This window comes from Solea senegalensis, linkage group LG7, assembly GCF_019176455.1.
Source record: "Solea senegalensis isolate Sse05_10M linkage group LG7, IFAPA_SoseM_1, whole genome shotgun sequence".
Classification (NCBI taxonomy): domain Eukaryota; kingdom Metazoa; phylum Chordata; class Actinopteri; order Pleuronectiformes; family Soleidae; genus Solea; species Solea senegalensis.
In genome coordinates, this window is record NC_058027.1 from 17194314 (window position 1) to 17211148 (window position 16835).

The window sequence follows — 16835 nt, forward strand, 5'->3', positions numbered from 1 at the left end:
CTCCCTCTCTCTTCACACACACACACACACGCGCGCGCGCGCGCGGAGGGAGAGGGGAGGAGAGAAACAAATGCACTCACACACACTCACTCAGTCACTCACACACACGCAGCTGACCTAGATGAAGGCCTGCTCCAGCTCGTTGTGATTCTTTACGCGTCGCGTCGATCAGGGAGCAGAAAGCCACCACGTGTTGATTCCGGTGTCACACAGTGAACGCGGCTCTCCGGATAGAAATACACTGAGTGAAGGAGGGACGGAGGGAGGGAGGGAGGGTCACTATAACCGCTGCTGGTTTGGCAGGGCCCCACCCCCTGTCACAGTTACCTTTGCGATATGATCAATGTATGATCAATCATGGGGGATATCAGTGACAATCACGAATGGAGATACGCGCGCCGGACCTTCATTGATGCGCGTAACCGGCAAAATGCGCGTACTTAAAGTGCCAAAGGTTTATCTCTTGGCCTCCCTTAAAAAAAATAAAAGCCACTTATTTATATGTTTCTCACAGTGAACAAACTAAACTGTCTGTGTTTATTTAACGAAATACTATGATTCTATTAATAAAAAAAATACACATTTAAAATTATATGGAAATATAAATGTGTATCAAATGCCATGATGATGGGTATATATAATTACTTGATGATGAGTCAATATATCCAACCATTGTTTTTATCATAATTATATTTAATATAAAATAAAATATCTGGGCACATTTAACTACTGCCTTCTCCTTTAAACCACACACCTCTTTCTTTAGTTTATTAAACATGTATAATGGAAAATGGAAAAATAAATATTTTTTTTATTATCAGTATACAATCCAGCCAGACACACTATATAAAACAACGGCCTCAGTCAAAGTTGAAAACAAAGTTGTAGTTTTTTCCAGGGAGCTTGGTTTGAGTTCGGTCTCTCCAATCTGTGTGCGTGTGTGTCATTTCAGCCCATGATTGTTAACACTGTATCGTCACCGCCGTCCCGAGTGAATCCCATTTAAAATGTCTTCCGCTCGGCTGGGCTGCAAATCACCCTGTTTACAATCTCACACCAACACTCACATCAATTAACTGGCCATTGATTTTCCCGCCCGGGACATTACAATATTGCAGACCCCCTTCTCCTCTCCCTGCAGTTCCAAGTTTGGTGCCATAATTGCGCGGGCCATTCAGCTGCACACATACATGTAACACATGCTTTCCCTTATTAACGATCACTTGTTCTTGCATTGCTTTTGTCACCCTGAACACATCTTGATATACAGCATATACATATATATATATATATATATATATATATATATATATATATATATATATATATATATATATATATATATATATATATACTATACACATATATACATATGGTGTGTAATTGTTAAATTATTTTTGGCAGAACTGACGCATTGATAAAGCAGATCACTCAGAGCCATCAGAAGTATCTGATTTTTCCTCCTGCTCTTTCCCTTTTTCATGAATAAGTAAATAGTAGGGCTAGTCGAAACTAAAAGATAGCTGACACAAGAGAGGACCAGATCCATCTAGCCCGCAGCTGCTCTTTAAATATTCAGTGAAAAATAATGGCATCCGAGGCATCACCTATAGTAACATTATTATCTTCATTTCTCAAAATCAGCCCGACTGAGAGCTTCGTTTATCTTTTTCACGTAATAAATCTACTCGACTCACACGAGGCTCCGCTGGGACATCTTGCCCCTCTTAAAACAGCCCCCACTGAAGACGCATTCCCGTTAGTGCATTATTTAAGCACATAATACTGATAATAAAAATAATAATAATAATAATCACCACATACAAGTCATTATTTACATGGTGAATTAAGGCACAGGTTGTTGTTTTTTTTTTACCATCCGCGTTATGTTGCTCAATAATCACCGCCTTTAAAAACGTCCATTTGCAGAAATTCAAATATTTCAAACTGTCTGAAAAGCGTCCAACTTTTGATAAGAACATGAAGCAGTTATTAATGTACACAGATATCAACTGGATGTTGATGATATGGCCATCTTTAAGTAACTTTTTGTTATAACAGGTACATGTATGGTGTCAGGGCTCACATGACACTGATGATGAGTGTAATTCGTCCAAAAACTAAGTGTTTCAGAGAGAAAATGAGAGCTTTATTTATCCCTATTCGGATGGACAGACTTCTTTCCGCTGTCTGTGCCACGGATCACACTGAACACAAAGCGTTGGGATCTGCTGTGCGTAATGAGAGAGAGAGAGAGAGAAAGGAGGGAGGGAGGGAGGGAGAGAGAGACATGACGAGAAGGGAGGGAGAGCTGGAGGAGGTGGAGGTGAATGGCATCATGACTGAATAGCCCGGTGACCAATCAGACCCTCGATGGGCCGGGCTCCACATTTGTCCCAGTGCCGCACGGGCCCTCAAAGTTTGTTTATTCGCGGAATGCAGTGTGCGATGAAAACGTGTTAGTAACTAAACCCCCCTTTCTACTAATAATAATCTAATGACACTGATCGGGACTTCGGATCACACTGGGGACTTTTGGGAAACGCGCACCGGTGCCATTTACGCACGGAACATGCTCGCGCGACGCAGCGCCACAGCGCACCGAGACCTTCGCTCGAAACTCTTCAGAGACTAAAGTGTCCGCGCGCAGCAGCAGCAGCAGCACCACCACCACCACGACCACGACCGCTGAATCACGACGATCGGAGGACGGACTACTGAGTTGAAGAGAGAAGAAAGTTGGCCGGAGATGGCGGAGCTTTGAGTTGCGAGCGGTCCGGTCAGTCCACATCTACAGGAGGAGGAACACCAGAAAAGAGGAGCAAAGACAAAACTGTGATCGCTGCTTGATTAATGTGATAGACTGAAAGACGGTGTCGCGGGCACGGACTCGACATGCTGACATTCCCCTGTAGTAGTCGAGATAAGCTTTGACTTGGCTAACAGAAGAGGTTAAATCGTGTCTAACGGGAGTTTGGAAAAGCCAGCCTTTCTTTCCCGTACGGATCAACTCATTGGGTGGGAGCTGAGAGAGAGACAAGAGTCCCCAGCAAATCAGGAGCTAATTGATTAAAGAGACTTCATTTGAATAGGAGGGGGGCTGGCGAGGTGCCAATCGCCTTTCAAAGAAGCCCCCGTATGATTAATCGCAGAGCATTATTGATAATCATAACGGGGCACATGCGCGGTGGATGGACTCGTTTTACGTAATTTTTGAGACCGTTTTGTAGTAATTTTTTTATTCTCTGCTCGCTGATGTGCCAGCCAGCATGTCGCGGAGGAAACAAGCGAAGCCGCAACACTTCCAATCCGACCCTCATCTGCCTTTATCGGAACACAATGGTGAGTCCAAGTCGCCTCGTATCGCCTCCTCTCATCCGTGCACCGTCTCTTTCACACACTTTTCCCTCTGTGTATTTTTCTTGTATTTGAAGCCAAACAAGTTGAAGGTTCTACTTGAAGTCGGACTTGATACTTTTAGTCTTTTCTTTCTTCTTCTCTCTTTTTTAATTTCATCTTTTTTTAAGAGTGTGTGTGCTTTTAAGAAAACTTCAGGATATTCTTCTTTTCTTTTTTTTTTGTTTAGTTCAAATAAGATTTTGAAGCAGTTTTGTTTTGTCTCTCGCTCCGGATTTTCACTGGGTTTACAGAATCTCAAACATGAGAGAAAATGAATTAATTCAACGTTATCAATAACGTGAAATGCGCGTTTTTCCTTCGGGTTTACTCTGCGTGTGTGCGCTGAAAGTTTTACAACTTTCAAGACATCCTTTCTTTTGCCATTACAGTGTGTTTTCAAGCAGCGTAGAAACTCTGTTATAGTTAGTAAGCGGCTTATAGTTTGTGCTTCTCTCCGAGGGTTCGCCGCCTTGAGCGGATGGTCTCGGTGCGTCAACACCGGCCTCACTTTCCTCCCTCTTGGATCCAGAATCGCCCGAACCATTTTTTTTCTTGTTTATTTTTTAACATCTACGTTTAAGAGTCGTGCAATGTGTAATGTTTTATAGAAGAAATAGGAAAACAAGTTAAAGCCTGTTTAGACCCAAAATGAAGTGTGAGGCTTTAAGTTTGTTAAATGAAGGACAAAGTTCCCCCCGAGAAGCAAATGATCATACAACAAATCCTGAAGTGTCTCTTCAGTGAACTCATCGTTTACACTTGTGTGTCTGTGTGTGTGTGTGTACAACTTTGTTCAAAAAGCAGCAAAGCGAAGTCAAGTGTTACTCTCTCTCTCACACACACACACACACACACACATAGCGCCACTCTTTCATTACAAAATAACGTGCTTTTCCTAAATCTGAATGAACACATATGAAATAGATTTACTCGTTCTCTCTAAAATAAGCGTTAGATCATCGTTTAACCAAACACGCGCCCTTCCGCCTGCTGTAGACAATACGTGTGTTTTGTTTTTGTTTACGTGAAAATGACTGTTTTATCGGTGCCTAAAATAAAAATCACTTCATACAAAGTGCCATTGAGAGATGGAAATCGTGGCTTCTGCACTGGTGTTCTCACAAAGGCCAGTGAAAGCCAGTCAAGTCTCGTTTGAATTAGCACATTTTCTTATATAAAGAAACTAAAAGTAAAAGGTGAAAAAAAACACCTTAGGGTTTGAGTGTAAGGTGAGATAAATTTCGTAACAGGTCGTTGTGTTGTTGTGTTTACGTTTCTGATAAGGACTCATGAACTGAAAAATAATTGTGACATTTCTATGTGATGTTAAAAAGAAATCTGTATTATTTTACCAAATAGAGGCCTCTCTGTAGTCGGTTGTGAAGTGTTACCAATTTATAACTTGACACAAAAATATTTCATGTCTAATAATACTCATAATAAAAATAGAAATATGAGAAAAAAAATACAAACAATAACACAATGTGTTCATTCTTCAAGAGGATGAGGCCTTTACATTTGTAATGGGTAAAATAAATATTGGTAAAGCCACAGTGTGTTCAGCACTGCCCTGAGAAGTCATTTGAAATAAACACTTGTTTCATTCAGGGGAAGGTCATGCTTGACATAGTATTATCTGCCCATTTCACATGATTTTTGTTTTATTTTGTTTTGGTGTTGTTTTTTTTTTTCTTTTTGGAATTTGATGAATAGTGCTAAACCAATTTCCTTAGAGCGGATCTGTTTGTTTGTTTTTTTTCCCCAGCATTTTCCCTTAAATCTAATAAACTTAATGAAGAGATACTTTTGTCACTAACCCAGGCAGACGGCAGATTGAAAATATTCCAATTGTGTGCAGAACTTTTTTAAAATTGCCGTAAGTGTCTTGTGTGTGTGTGTGTGTGTGTAATTGCAAAGGTGGGGACGTGTTTGTGTTTAGGTTTCAGGTTTTTTTTTTCGCTGAGACAGTGCTGCTGTGTTGCTTCGGGAGAGTTGTGCGATAGGCGGAAGTGAGAAACAGAAAGTCATTGTATGTGTAAGTGAGTGAATACCAGTGATGCTGAGGGCTGTAGTTACTGGGAAGTCGGAGCGCGAGCCACAGAGGGTGGGATGTTGAGCTGTTTTAACCTTTGCCAGTGTTGCTCTATGTAGAGGTGATGAGAGTTCAGAGCCCAGTGTGTTTCTCTCCACCACGCCATTGACCCTGCTGATCAGACCCTGCAGGCGGCCCAGCAAGGCCTCTGCTTTTTATTCAAGTGTGTGTGTTTGTGTGTGTGTGAGGCCTTATCAATGTTGTGGCCATCCCCTTTCACCCTATCAGAGTGGCCCTCCTTGAGGGGAGATAGGCAGGGCGGCCCCCTTTTGCTCTGTTGTTCCCTGCAAACAGAGAGTGCACTCGCTTGTCATTATGCCAGTGTTTATGTGGTGCGAGTCCAGGTGTAGCTTGAAGGACTTGCTGTGCCTTTTTCCCTCCCCTTAAGCTTTAAGCATGTCACCGGGCAGAGCTTCTGAGATTGGAGTCTTGTCCTGGACCACGGCAGCTTAGTGGAACCCCATCTAGTGTTCAGTGGGATGAGACCTGAGGGCTGGAGACGATATGAGCAGAAATCCTCCTGAAGTTACAAGTGTCAAGAAGCTCACAGAGGCCCCCCGCAGAAACGAAATAACGTAGGATCTTCTTAAAGCTTTCCGTCAACTTTCTTTTGTCTAATCCTTGCTTTCTTGTATCTCACATTCAAACTTTGGTCAATGTCTTTGGGGCTCCGTTCTATGCTCTTTGTCTCTCCTGAAGCCTCTGAGCCCTGCACACTGCTTACACTGTGCTTTTGATAGAAAGTCTATGGAAGTTTTACAGACTCCATCTTCATACTGGGCTTGACATTATCTTGATTTTAATTCTCAGTTGATCCTTGCTATTTTGGGAATCAAGCCTAATCTGCGCTGTGTGCTGTACTAGTCTGATGTGGGCAGTGGATTTTCAGACATGCATTTATTTAAGTTCGGTCCGTGTTCGTGGTCAAGCGAAGCAAATGAAGGTGTCGACTGCACAGTTTGTGAAGCAATACCGTAGCTGTGTGAACATTGGAAATATTGCTTGCCTTTTTCACAGCAGCCGAAAATGCGCGATTTGAATCCGTCTTCTGTCATAGTCCGAAGTTATGATTGAGTGGGTGAAGGAGAGCTGCATGACACAGTTGTGATGAAATTCATAATAACTATAAAAAATAATAGTGACACATGCAACCTGCTTTCTATTTCTCTCTTTGATCATTATATATTTTATTGAAAGTTTAGTAAAAAAAAAAAAAAGTTGCATGTAAAATATTTTTAGATGTATTTTTTTCAATCTTTTGATTTTAGCCTTTTTGAAAAATCAGTGCAGCAATATATTGTCAAATTAAAGAAACACGCTCAGGCCCTGTGGATAAATAAAAGTTTTAATTTATTCATTTTTAGTATTATTTATTTAATAGTTTATGCATTACTTGGAGCACATTTTGTTGTATGGACATGAACACACAAGAACACACGCACATACACACATTTTATTAAAATATTAATTCAACATATTTCAGAAGTTTGTCAGATAAGTTTAGTTTTTCTTTTTCTTTTCTCTTTTGGAAAAGCTCCTTTTTTTTAAAATCCCGCTCATTGTAGATTTTCTTCGCATTCATTTGTGTACAGTCAGCCTTGAGAAAAGAAAAAATAATGTAGTTTATTTAATTGTCAGATTTTACACACTGGTACTTTTTTTTTTAAAAAAATGACTGCCTGGGTTGCTGGTAGGTGGGTGGGTGTGTGGAAGAGCATTTAACATAAAAGTTATCATTAAAGTTTAGTCCTCCCTGTTTGCATGGTTTGGTGGTGTGAGGGTCAGGGTTTACTGTCATGGCAACTTTGCGTTATCTGATGTCTCTGAGTCCAGAAACATTGAGGGAGATAATCCCTGAATTAAACAGGATCTGCTTTGAGTCGACTGAGATGAGCAGGGCCAGGCTGTGCCGACGATCCCCGCCGCTCCCATGCTGCGCGAACAATGGGAAGGCATCCTGTCTCTCTGTGGGGCAGGGCAGCACTTCTCTAGGTTTCATTTGCAAATGAATTCTTGGCCCTGATGAAAGTGTTGAGGGGCCAGAGCCACAATGAAAAGGATTCATAGAGAAATGCAATTTGTAAATCAACTTGTATGTTAAACAGTGTGATTTCAGTGTGACAAAGAGGAAAAGGAATAAGGAAAGTCTAGAACATAGCAGTGACTCTGGGGGCAGGGTGTCGTCTTGCTTTTTTTTACTCCCTGACTCGTCCAGTGTATAAAAATGGAAAATTCAAAAACCTGTTTCTGTGTGCATTTGGAAAGTGGTCATTGCTTTCAAGTTGTCATCACAATGACCACAGGAGTTTCTGTACTGAGTGTTCTGTGACCTGGAATGTCCAGTTTATCAGCTTTTGAAAAGTTTTGTGATGATATGTCATCGTGGCCTACCCTAGTTTTGATCTTTTTTGTGTGTCCTTTTTGTAGTTATTATAGTTTGGCGTTCAGAGAATTAATTGTTTTTTTCTCTCTCTCTTTTTTTTACAGCATTTTGTTTCAGTCTTTTATTGGATGGCAGATGAAATTAATAACGCAATATTATAAATACTAAAGAATTCAATCTTTATTTCTTAACTCCTTTTTTGCTTTTTTGTTTTGCTTGTGTTTTGTGCGTTAACAGTCTGAATGCCACAGGCTTTGTTGTTCATGTCTCCCTGTGATTGCAGCCTGAGTGGATACAAATTAGTTTAGTGACATAGATAACCTGTCCAAGATGTCCATAGTTGGCTGAAAATGAGCAAAGTTGACAGCAAATTGAAAGTCTAATAAGTCCTTCAAATGCTTGATTTACGCCGAGTGGACAAGTAGACTTTGAAGGACATGGAATATAGGAAATCAATGTCTTTCTATGAAATTTCATTAAGACCAATGTCCTCACTTCACTCTATTCTGTATTTTGATGGATTATCTGGAGAAAATGATTACCTTTGGTTGTGCTGATGAGACCCAGGTTTACACCTTCAAAGATCACTTTTAAGCAATATTTGAGTAGTTTCCATTGATTTTGTATCCATTCTTATCATGCTCAAGAGGCCACTGCATTGAATAAGGCCTTTTCACATTTCTTTTGGCTTATTGTTGCCTTTCGATCGTTGTTTTTGTGAACACATCAAGGGGATAAGTGTAAAACTGATTAACTTAAGATTAACAACAATGGAATTTGAGGAGATAAAGCTGCTTCTTCAGCTGCAAAACATTTCTAATCACTAATCCTCTGTTTCCTCTTTTTCAGGGGACACAGAACTTTGCTCTGAGGACCCCCCCTGCAAGGAGTCAGACGCCCACGTCTGTAACAGATGTTGTGCTGAGTTCTTTGAACTATCGGATCTTGAGGAACACCAGAAGAATTGCACTAAGAATCAGTTAGTTCTGATAGTAAATGAAAATCCTGCCTCCCCCACCGGAACTTTCTCGCCTGGGTCTCCTCCCCATAATCCTGACGACCAGATGAATGACACAGCTAATAACACTGATCAAACAGAGTGCAGTGATCTTTTGGAGCGTAACCCCCTTGAACAAGACGAATCCATGGATGTGGACATTTCCGGAATGAGCAGTGGTCATGAGGAGGAAGGCAGTCATACAGAGAGTGGAAGCCCTATCAACACAGTCAGTAGCAATGGTGGCAGGGCCACCGCCGGTCCTGCAGTTGGTACTTCAGCCATCTCTGCCCCTCTACCTCAGCTCAGTAACCTCACTGAGCTGGGTAACTTCTCCATGATCAACAGCAATGTCATAATAGAAAATCTTCAGAGCACCAAAGTGGCTGTGGCCCAGTTCTCACAAGAAGCCCGCTCCACTGGGGGCCCCAGGGTGGCAGTGCCAGCTCTGATGGAGCAACTACTAGCCCTGCAACAGCAGCAGATACACCAACTGCAGCTTATTGAGCAGATTCGCCATCAGATACTGCTACTGGCCTCCCAGGCTCCAGAGATGCAGGCGCCCCCAACCTCTGCTCCAGGCACAGTGGGGCCTGCTGCCAGCCCACTGACCACACTCAGCTCGCATCTCTCCCAACAGCTGGCTGCAGCCGCAGGCCTAGCGCAAAACCTGGCTAGTCAGTCAGCCAGTATTAGCAGCCTAAAGCAGCTGGCTGCAGCGGCACAGCTACCTCAGTCCAACCCAAGCACCAGTGAGACATCTCAAAGCATTAGCACTCTGGGGCCATCGACAGTCAATACCCAGCCCCCTGACAAAAGACCGAGTCATATGAGTAGTCTCCACTCTCAGCTAAGCAACTCCTCACTACCTAAGTCATCCACACCATCATTTGGAATAGGTAGCTTGCTAAGCTCTGCAGTGAATCCCCTTCTACCTCAGCCCCCACCTGGAAACCCCATATTCTCCAGTTCTCTGCCGAGTGTGGGCACTACTGTAGAGGACCTAAACTCTTTAGCATCTTTGGCCCAGCAGAGGAAAGGCAAGCCACCAAATGTCACTTCATTTGAACAGAAGAGCAGTTCTGATGAGGCTTTTTTCAAGCATAAGTGCAGGTTTTGTGGCAAGGTGTTTGGGAGTGACAGTGCCTTGCAAATCCACCTGCGCTCCCACACTGGCGAGAGACCGTATAAGTGTAACATCTGTGGCAACCGCTTCTCCACCCGTGGTAACCTAAAGGTGCATTTCCAGCGTCATAAAGAAAAATACCCACACATCCAGATGAACCCTTACCCTGTTCCTGAGCATTTAGACAACATACCAACAAGCACTGGCATTCCATATGGCATGTCTCTGCCCCCTGAGAAACCCGTCACCAGCTGGCTGGACAGCAAACCTGTTTTGCCCACTCTGACTTCCTCAGTTGGCATGCTGCTGCCACCAACCATGCCGAGCCTTCCACATTTCATCAAAAAGGAAGACCATTCGATAGCCATAACTAGCCCTTCTGTTACTGCAAAGAAAGACTCAGGTGCCGCTGAGCCTTCAGCTAAAAGTAATGACCATGTGTCTGAAGAGGGTGAAGGTGCAATTCTGCCTACCTCAAATGGGAAAACTGAAGAAGGCAGCCACTCCTCAGGCTTCATAACAAATGTGAGCTCTGCTTCAGAGCATACAGCTGAGTACACAACATCCAACAGCCCGCCCATGATGACCAACCCACTCATGCCACTAATGTCTGATCATTTCAAGGCTAAGTTCCCCTTCGGAGGCATACTGGAGCCTCTCCAAGGTTCAGAGACATCCAAGCTACAGCAGCTTGTGGAGAACATTGACAGAAAGGTGACAGATCCAAACGAATGTGTCATCTGTCACCGGGTGCTGAGCTGCCAAAGTGCTCTGAAAATGCACTACCGCACTCATACAGGGGAAAGGCCCTTTAAGTGTAAAATCTGTGGCAGGGCTTTTACCACCAAGGGGAATCTTAAAACCCACTACAGCGTTCATAGGGCCATGCCTCCTCTTAGAGTTCAACACTCCTGTCCTATCTGCCAGAAGAAGTTCACAAACGCTGTGGTTCTACAGCAGCACATTCGCATGCACATGGGTGGGCAGATCCCCAACACCCCTCTGCCGGAGAGTTATCCAGAGTCCATGGCTTCTGACACTGGCTCATTTGAGGAGAGAAACTTTGATGATCTGGATAACTTCTCTGATGACAATATGGAAGGAATGGAGGAAGGCCCAGATAGCAGTGTACCTGACACACCCAGGTCAGCTGATGCTTCTCATGACAGTCTGTGTAACTCCCCAGCCCCACATGAAATGGTTTTCCATGAGGCCGAAGAGAAAAATGGCCAAGAGAATGCTCACAACAATGGAACAGGAGAGTTTCAAGTCAGCCACTTGAAGGCGACAGCAAATGGCTTAGTTGAGGGGGACTGCCTCACCAATGACTCCTCATCACTGGGAGGGGATGTTGAAAGCCAAAGCGCCGGGAGCCCAGCTGTGTCAGAATCTACCTCCTCCATGCAGGCGCCATCCCCCACTAGCATGCAGCCACAATTACACAAATCCCCCAGCCTTGAAGAAAGGCAACATAGGGCCTTGTCCTTAGAGCACATAAATGCAAGCCCTGTGCACTCTTATCCCTCCAACATCGGAGCCCTGGATCTGACATCTGTCAATCCCTCAAAAGACCCTGTGGGCATGATATTCCCCTTCCGTGAGCGTAACATCATCAAGAACACATCCTGTGACATCTGTGGGAAGACATTTGCTTGTCAGAGTGCCTTGGACATTCATTATCGAAGCCATACCAAAGAACGACCATTTATTTGCACGGCCTGTAACAGGGGTTTTTCCACCAAGGGCAACCTCAAGCAGCACATGCTAACCCATCAAATGAGAGACCTGCCCTCACAGCTCTTTGAGCCATCAAACACCAGCCTGTCCTCCAGTCCGACCCCTTCCCTGCTCTCTGTTGGCTCTCTTAACAAACCTGAAGTCAATGGCTTCCTCCATGGCCTCCACCCAGACAAGGATATGCCCCCTGGTTTGGTCACATCATCTGCCTCCTCTTCCCCAGTGCTTTCTGCTGGTGCTCCACCACGCAGGACGCCCAAGCAACACTTCTGCCACACCTGCGGGAAGTGTTTTTCCTCTGCCAGTGCTCTACAGATCCATGAGAGAACACATACAGGGGAGAAACCCTTTGCCTGCAGTATCTGTGGTCGGGCTTTCACCACCAAAGGAAACCTCAAGGTAAATGTTGAAACCCTCCCAAACCTAAAAAAAAAAAAATCCTCATTCCTAAACGTTTGTGCGTGAGAGTGTTTGTGAAAAATGAGTCTCAGAGCTGCTATTTAGTTTTATATGGTGTGTAAGTGCATTAGGCATCAATAGGTTGGAATTGTTACATGATTCATTGAAGGACCAGCACTGTGAGAAAAATGACCTTAGTGGAAAGGCTGAATCACACAGCTAATATTATTATTGGCAGCACATCCAGAATGTGGTCAGCAAAGAATGATCCACGGCACAGAATTAAATATCATCACAGTGATCACTGAGCCCTTTTAATCTGTATATTTTATCCATATCCAGTTCTGTGAAAAACGTCACAGTCTTTTTTAAATCATTACACTGATCTTCAGAAACGTTTGGATAATCTGGTTACGTAAAGTGGGTTGATCTTTAACCCTAGTCAGAAATTTGGGATACATGTTCATTTTTAAAGCTTCTAATAAATCCAGTTGTGGCTCTCGGTCTCACAGAGAGATGTTTTGTGTTTTTAAGTCAAAGTTAAACATAAATGTTGGAATCGTCTCTCGACTGTTTTTGTCATAGTTTTTATATGAAATGCATTCATTGCGATTCATCTTTCAAGAATAATGAAGCAGACAAAAATGTCTTTGTCGCTGACTGAGTTTTGGCAGAGGTGAAATTTCACATGCGTTACTGGGCAGAGCGTTGTAATTGGTTAGCGCCCCCAGGCCCTGTGGTCCCTTTGTCATGTATTAGTATTGCCAAAATAAGATGTTTTCACTGTGCTGGTACCTCACACGGCACAGGCAACTAAATTGTCTGCTGCTCTGAGGGTGTGAATCTGTTTTAATTCAGAGTCGAGCATTATTATTTTTTTTTCCATTGCATCATCTCATGTGCAGCTCTTGTGGCCAAGTTTGTAAACATCTCTAATTTTCATCCCTCTCATTGCTCTGTCTCCCTCTCCTCCCTCCCTTTTATTCTCCGTCTCTCCCTATGTAGGTTCACATGGGCACACACATGTGGAACAGTGCTCCTGCCAGACGAGGCCGCAGGCTCTCTGTGGATGGGCCAATGGCCTTCCTGGGTACCAACTCAGTCAAGTTTCCTGAGATCTTCCAGAAGGACATGGTATCAAGGGCGAGCAATGGGGACCCAGCCGGTTTCTGGAACCAATATGCTGCAGCTTTCTCTAACGGCCTTGCGATGAAGACAAATGAAATCTCTGTCATCCAGAATGGAGGCCTCCCTCCGATGTCAGGTGGTATGGGAAATGGCGGTAGCTCTCCCATCGGTGGCCTAACAGGCAGCCTAGACAAACTACACAGCATGGAGCCCAACGCTGCCCTTGCTGGTCTGGAGAAAATGGCCAACACAGAGAACGGGGCTCACTTCCGTTTTACGCGGTTCATTGAAGACAATAAAGAAATTGTCACCAATTAGAGTGTATGTCCCGAGCTGCACACACACACACACACACACACACACACAGACACATGAAGATGCCCACTGGCATACTGTATACATATGTAGACACACAGAGAAGAAGAAGAAAAGAAAGAGAACAAGACAGGGACAAAATCAACTGAACTGGTTTGCTCACCATTGAATCTTTACGAACACAAGTGTGAAGACAACTTGCTTTTTTTGTACAATGTACATGTTATAGTTTTAAGGAGCTTATTTATTAGTGATTATAACCTTGCTTGAAACCAAGTGGAAGCATTAACAGTTAGGTTTTTCTTTGTTTAAAGCCAGAATGGGTATGTATGGGTGCTTAAAAATGTGCTTTTGAAACTTAGAATAACTGGGTAGATGACCTTACCTTGGCATTAAGTTATTTTCTGTCTGTAGTAGCTATAACCGAACTGTCGATGTTCATGTGATGCATTAGCCCTGTAATAAGCGAACGGTTTTGCTGTAAATAATGTACACTGATCTTCTGTAGATGGTCTAACATCTGTGTCTTCATGCAACCCCCCAACCCCCCCTCGTCAACATGAAACCATGAAATTCAGGCAAGGGACTGAAAGATGCTGTAGTTCCTCTCTTTCCAAATTTTATTTTTATTTAAGGAAGACAAAACATTGAAGTTTGCTATATTTCAAGGGTTTATTTAGTGTTAACTTGTTTTGTTGTTACTGTTCCTGTGTATTGTACTTTGTATATTTTGTTTACTTCCATATTTTTCCTTCAATCTATTTCTCTTTTTTTGTGGCTCGTATTTGTGGTGTTGTTGAAAGCAAGACAGTTGCTAAAAGGGGAACATTCGGTCTGGCCTATTTCCTTGTGTTTTTTCTTTGCAACTGAGACAGCCAATCAAAAGAGCAGGATTCTCCTTTAGTTTCTCAGCTGGATCTCCACATTGCTGCTATGTCCCAGCATCCACAATGACAACAAGTGCAACGTTATAGTGTTGAAGCTCCTGTAAATTCATTCAGATGTGGAAATACAAACCCCCCCCGACAGAAAAACAAAAAACAAAAATGTACATATATCTCACACAAGAGGAGTCCGTCACGGCCAGAAGACAAAATGATAGTGTTTTTATAAATATAAATATATATTGGGTTTGAAAACCTTTGGACTGTTACATGCACTTTCTTGGAAAGTTGGAAGATCTTTATGGGTCCAGTTTCTCTACACTTTAATACCTACTAACAACTAAGATACTGTAATTCTTTACTCCAATAATCAAATACATCAGTTTTCCAAAAGAACCACTGTTGTGTCTGTGTGCTTTTATTCCTCCATTTCTTATAAATATAATTAAAATGTGTTACAGACACACCGAGCAATCGTTGGTTGTTTTTAAGCAAATAAAAGTCAAATAACATTTGTGCCTTTGAATGAATGTTTTGCTCATGAGGTCGCCATGCAGCGTGTGAACGCACGGAGGAAGATGCAGTCGCTCTCACTGGGAGCTCGTTCACTGCAAATCGTTCAAGTTTGACTGGTTTTGCGTGTTGCTCGAGGCTTTGGATGCGGGGAAACGGAACACGCTCATTCTCGTCATCGTTTATTCACACGTTCATTAAACCTAAATTATCACAAAAAAAAGAAAACAAAATAAATCAATCAACAAAATAAATAAATATATATATATATTTTAAATGACAAATAATTTCAGCAGACACAATTTAAGAAGAAAGAAAGAAAGAAACCCGGGGATGGTGTCGGTATTTTATGTCTTGATAATTTTCCACATTGAAATTTAACGTTTCATTTAAGACAACGGTGTAATTAATATTAACTCAAATTTCCGAAATAAGTTGTCAAAACGACCGCACGCTCATCCGGATAAAACCTTTGAAGGCATTCGCCTCTCTCTCTCTTTTTTTTTTTATTCAAACTGAAGAAAAAAAAAAAAATCTCCCCTTTTGTGTTTCAACAGCTGCATTTAATTTAACACATCGTTGCACATCCTGCAATACAGGATCTGTTAATTTCTGCGCAGCGTCCTGGGCGCTCTCTCTTTTCTCCTCTCCTCTCCTCCAAGCCGAAATGCCCAATATTTACGTTTTATATTTCAGGACATCGACGCTAAATGATCCTTGCCTACAGTGCCTGTTTTCTTTTTAACACTCACATCTGTTCGGCTGAGCTGTGTTTGTGCAGCGCATCGGCTCCTGAGACGGAGATTCCTTCAGAGGACAGAGAGAAAAATAAAACTGCACCACACACACGCCCCACACGAATGATTATATGTAAAAATAAAAGCTATTATTATTATTATTGTTATTATTATTATTATTAATATTATTTAAGCTTTAATTATATTTTTAAAACATTGATGTTTTATCAAATTATGATTCAATAATATAGGCAGCAATGTAATAAATGATTTTATACAATGCAATGGATTGCAATGGATTGATGTGGGGGAAAAAATTAAAAGCAACATAAAATGACAGTATAGAGAAGAGAAGAGTAGAAGTTATTTTTCATGCGGACGATTCACAAGTGTGAGACAGAAATAAACGGAGTAAATACATGCTTTATCTTGTGTGACTGGTCCCGCCACTAAGCTTTGCACTGGGTTCTTCCCAGGCGGCTCCTCGTCTAAGTATCGATTGAGCTGTGCAGTATTACAGCAACACTTGAATCTCAGGTGACAGGAATGTGTACAATTGATCTCTTCCACTGTGGCTCCCAGCAGTGGCTTTTTGCACCACAACACAGAGCTCCACAGGAAGAGTTGGGCCGAACACGCTGAAACACAATCGCTGCAGACTGAGAGGGGCTGTACCGGCCTGCCCTGCTCTCTGTCACTATTTATTGTTGTGTGGCTGCGAGTCTCATCCGCAGCTTTACTGCAGCTACACTCTCATAATGAAAGAAAAAGTCTTTTCAGGGAGCACAGACACAAACACACTCACAGGCAATATGCATACACGGCTCCATTCAGACACTTACGTACAGTATGTGGATTTATTTCTCCGTGTTTCACGTAATGTCGTTTGATTTGGGCGCTGTAGTTATTTTTGTTCTCTTGTCTGGGCTAAATGGCTTCATTGCCTCTTGCTGCAGTGTCTGGGGAGGATGGGAATCATCAGCAAAGAAACATTACTCTCTTTAGCGGCAAGCCACTCCTGTCCACTTACTGTACACTTGAAGGTTCATTAAAGGGTTGGCCTTAAGTAAGGGCTGTATGCACAGCTGCCACACTGCAAAAATAAGAACATTTGTTTCCAGTGTG

At 42.6% G+C, this 16835-nt stretch overlaps 1 protein-coding gene across 1 annotated transcript; it reads left to right on the forward strand.

Moving 5' to 3' along the window:
* The first annotated feature begins 2420 nt into the window (after positions 1-2420).
* sall1a (spalt-like transcription factor 1a) lies at positions 2421-13631 on the forward strand. The gene is made up of 3 exons (XM_044030389.1): positions 2421-3342; positions 8724-12133; positions 13139-13631. Exons 1-3 carry the CDS (start codon positions 3270-3272, stop codon positions 13577-13579), a joined length of 3924 nt encoding a protein of 1307 aa, XP_043886324.1. The 5' UTR covers positions 2421-3269; the 3' UTR covers positions 13580-13631.
* The last annotated feature ends 3204 nt before the right edge of the window (positions 13632-16835 follow it).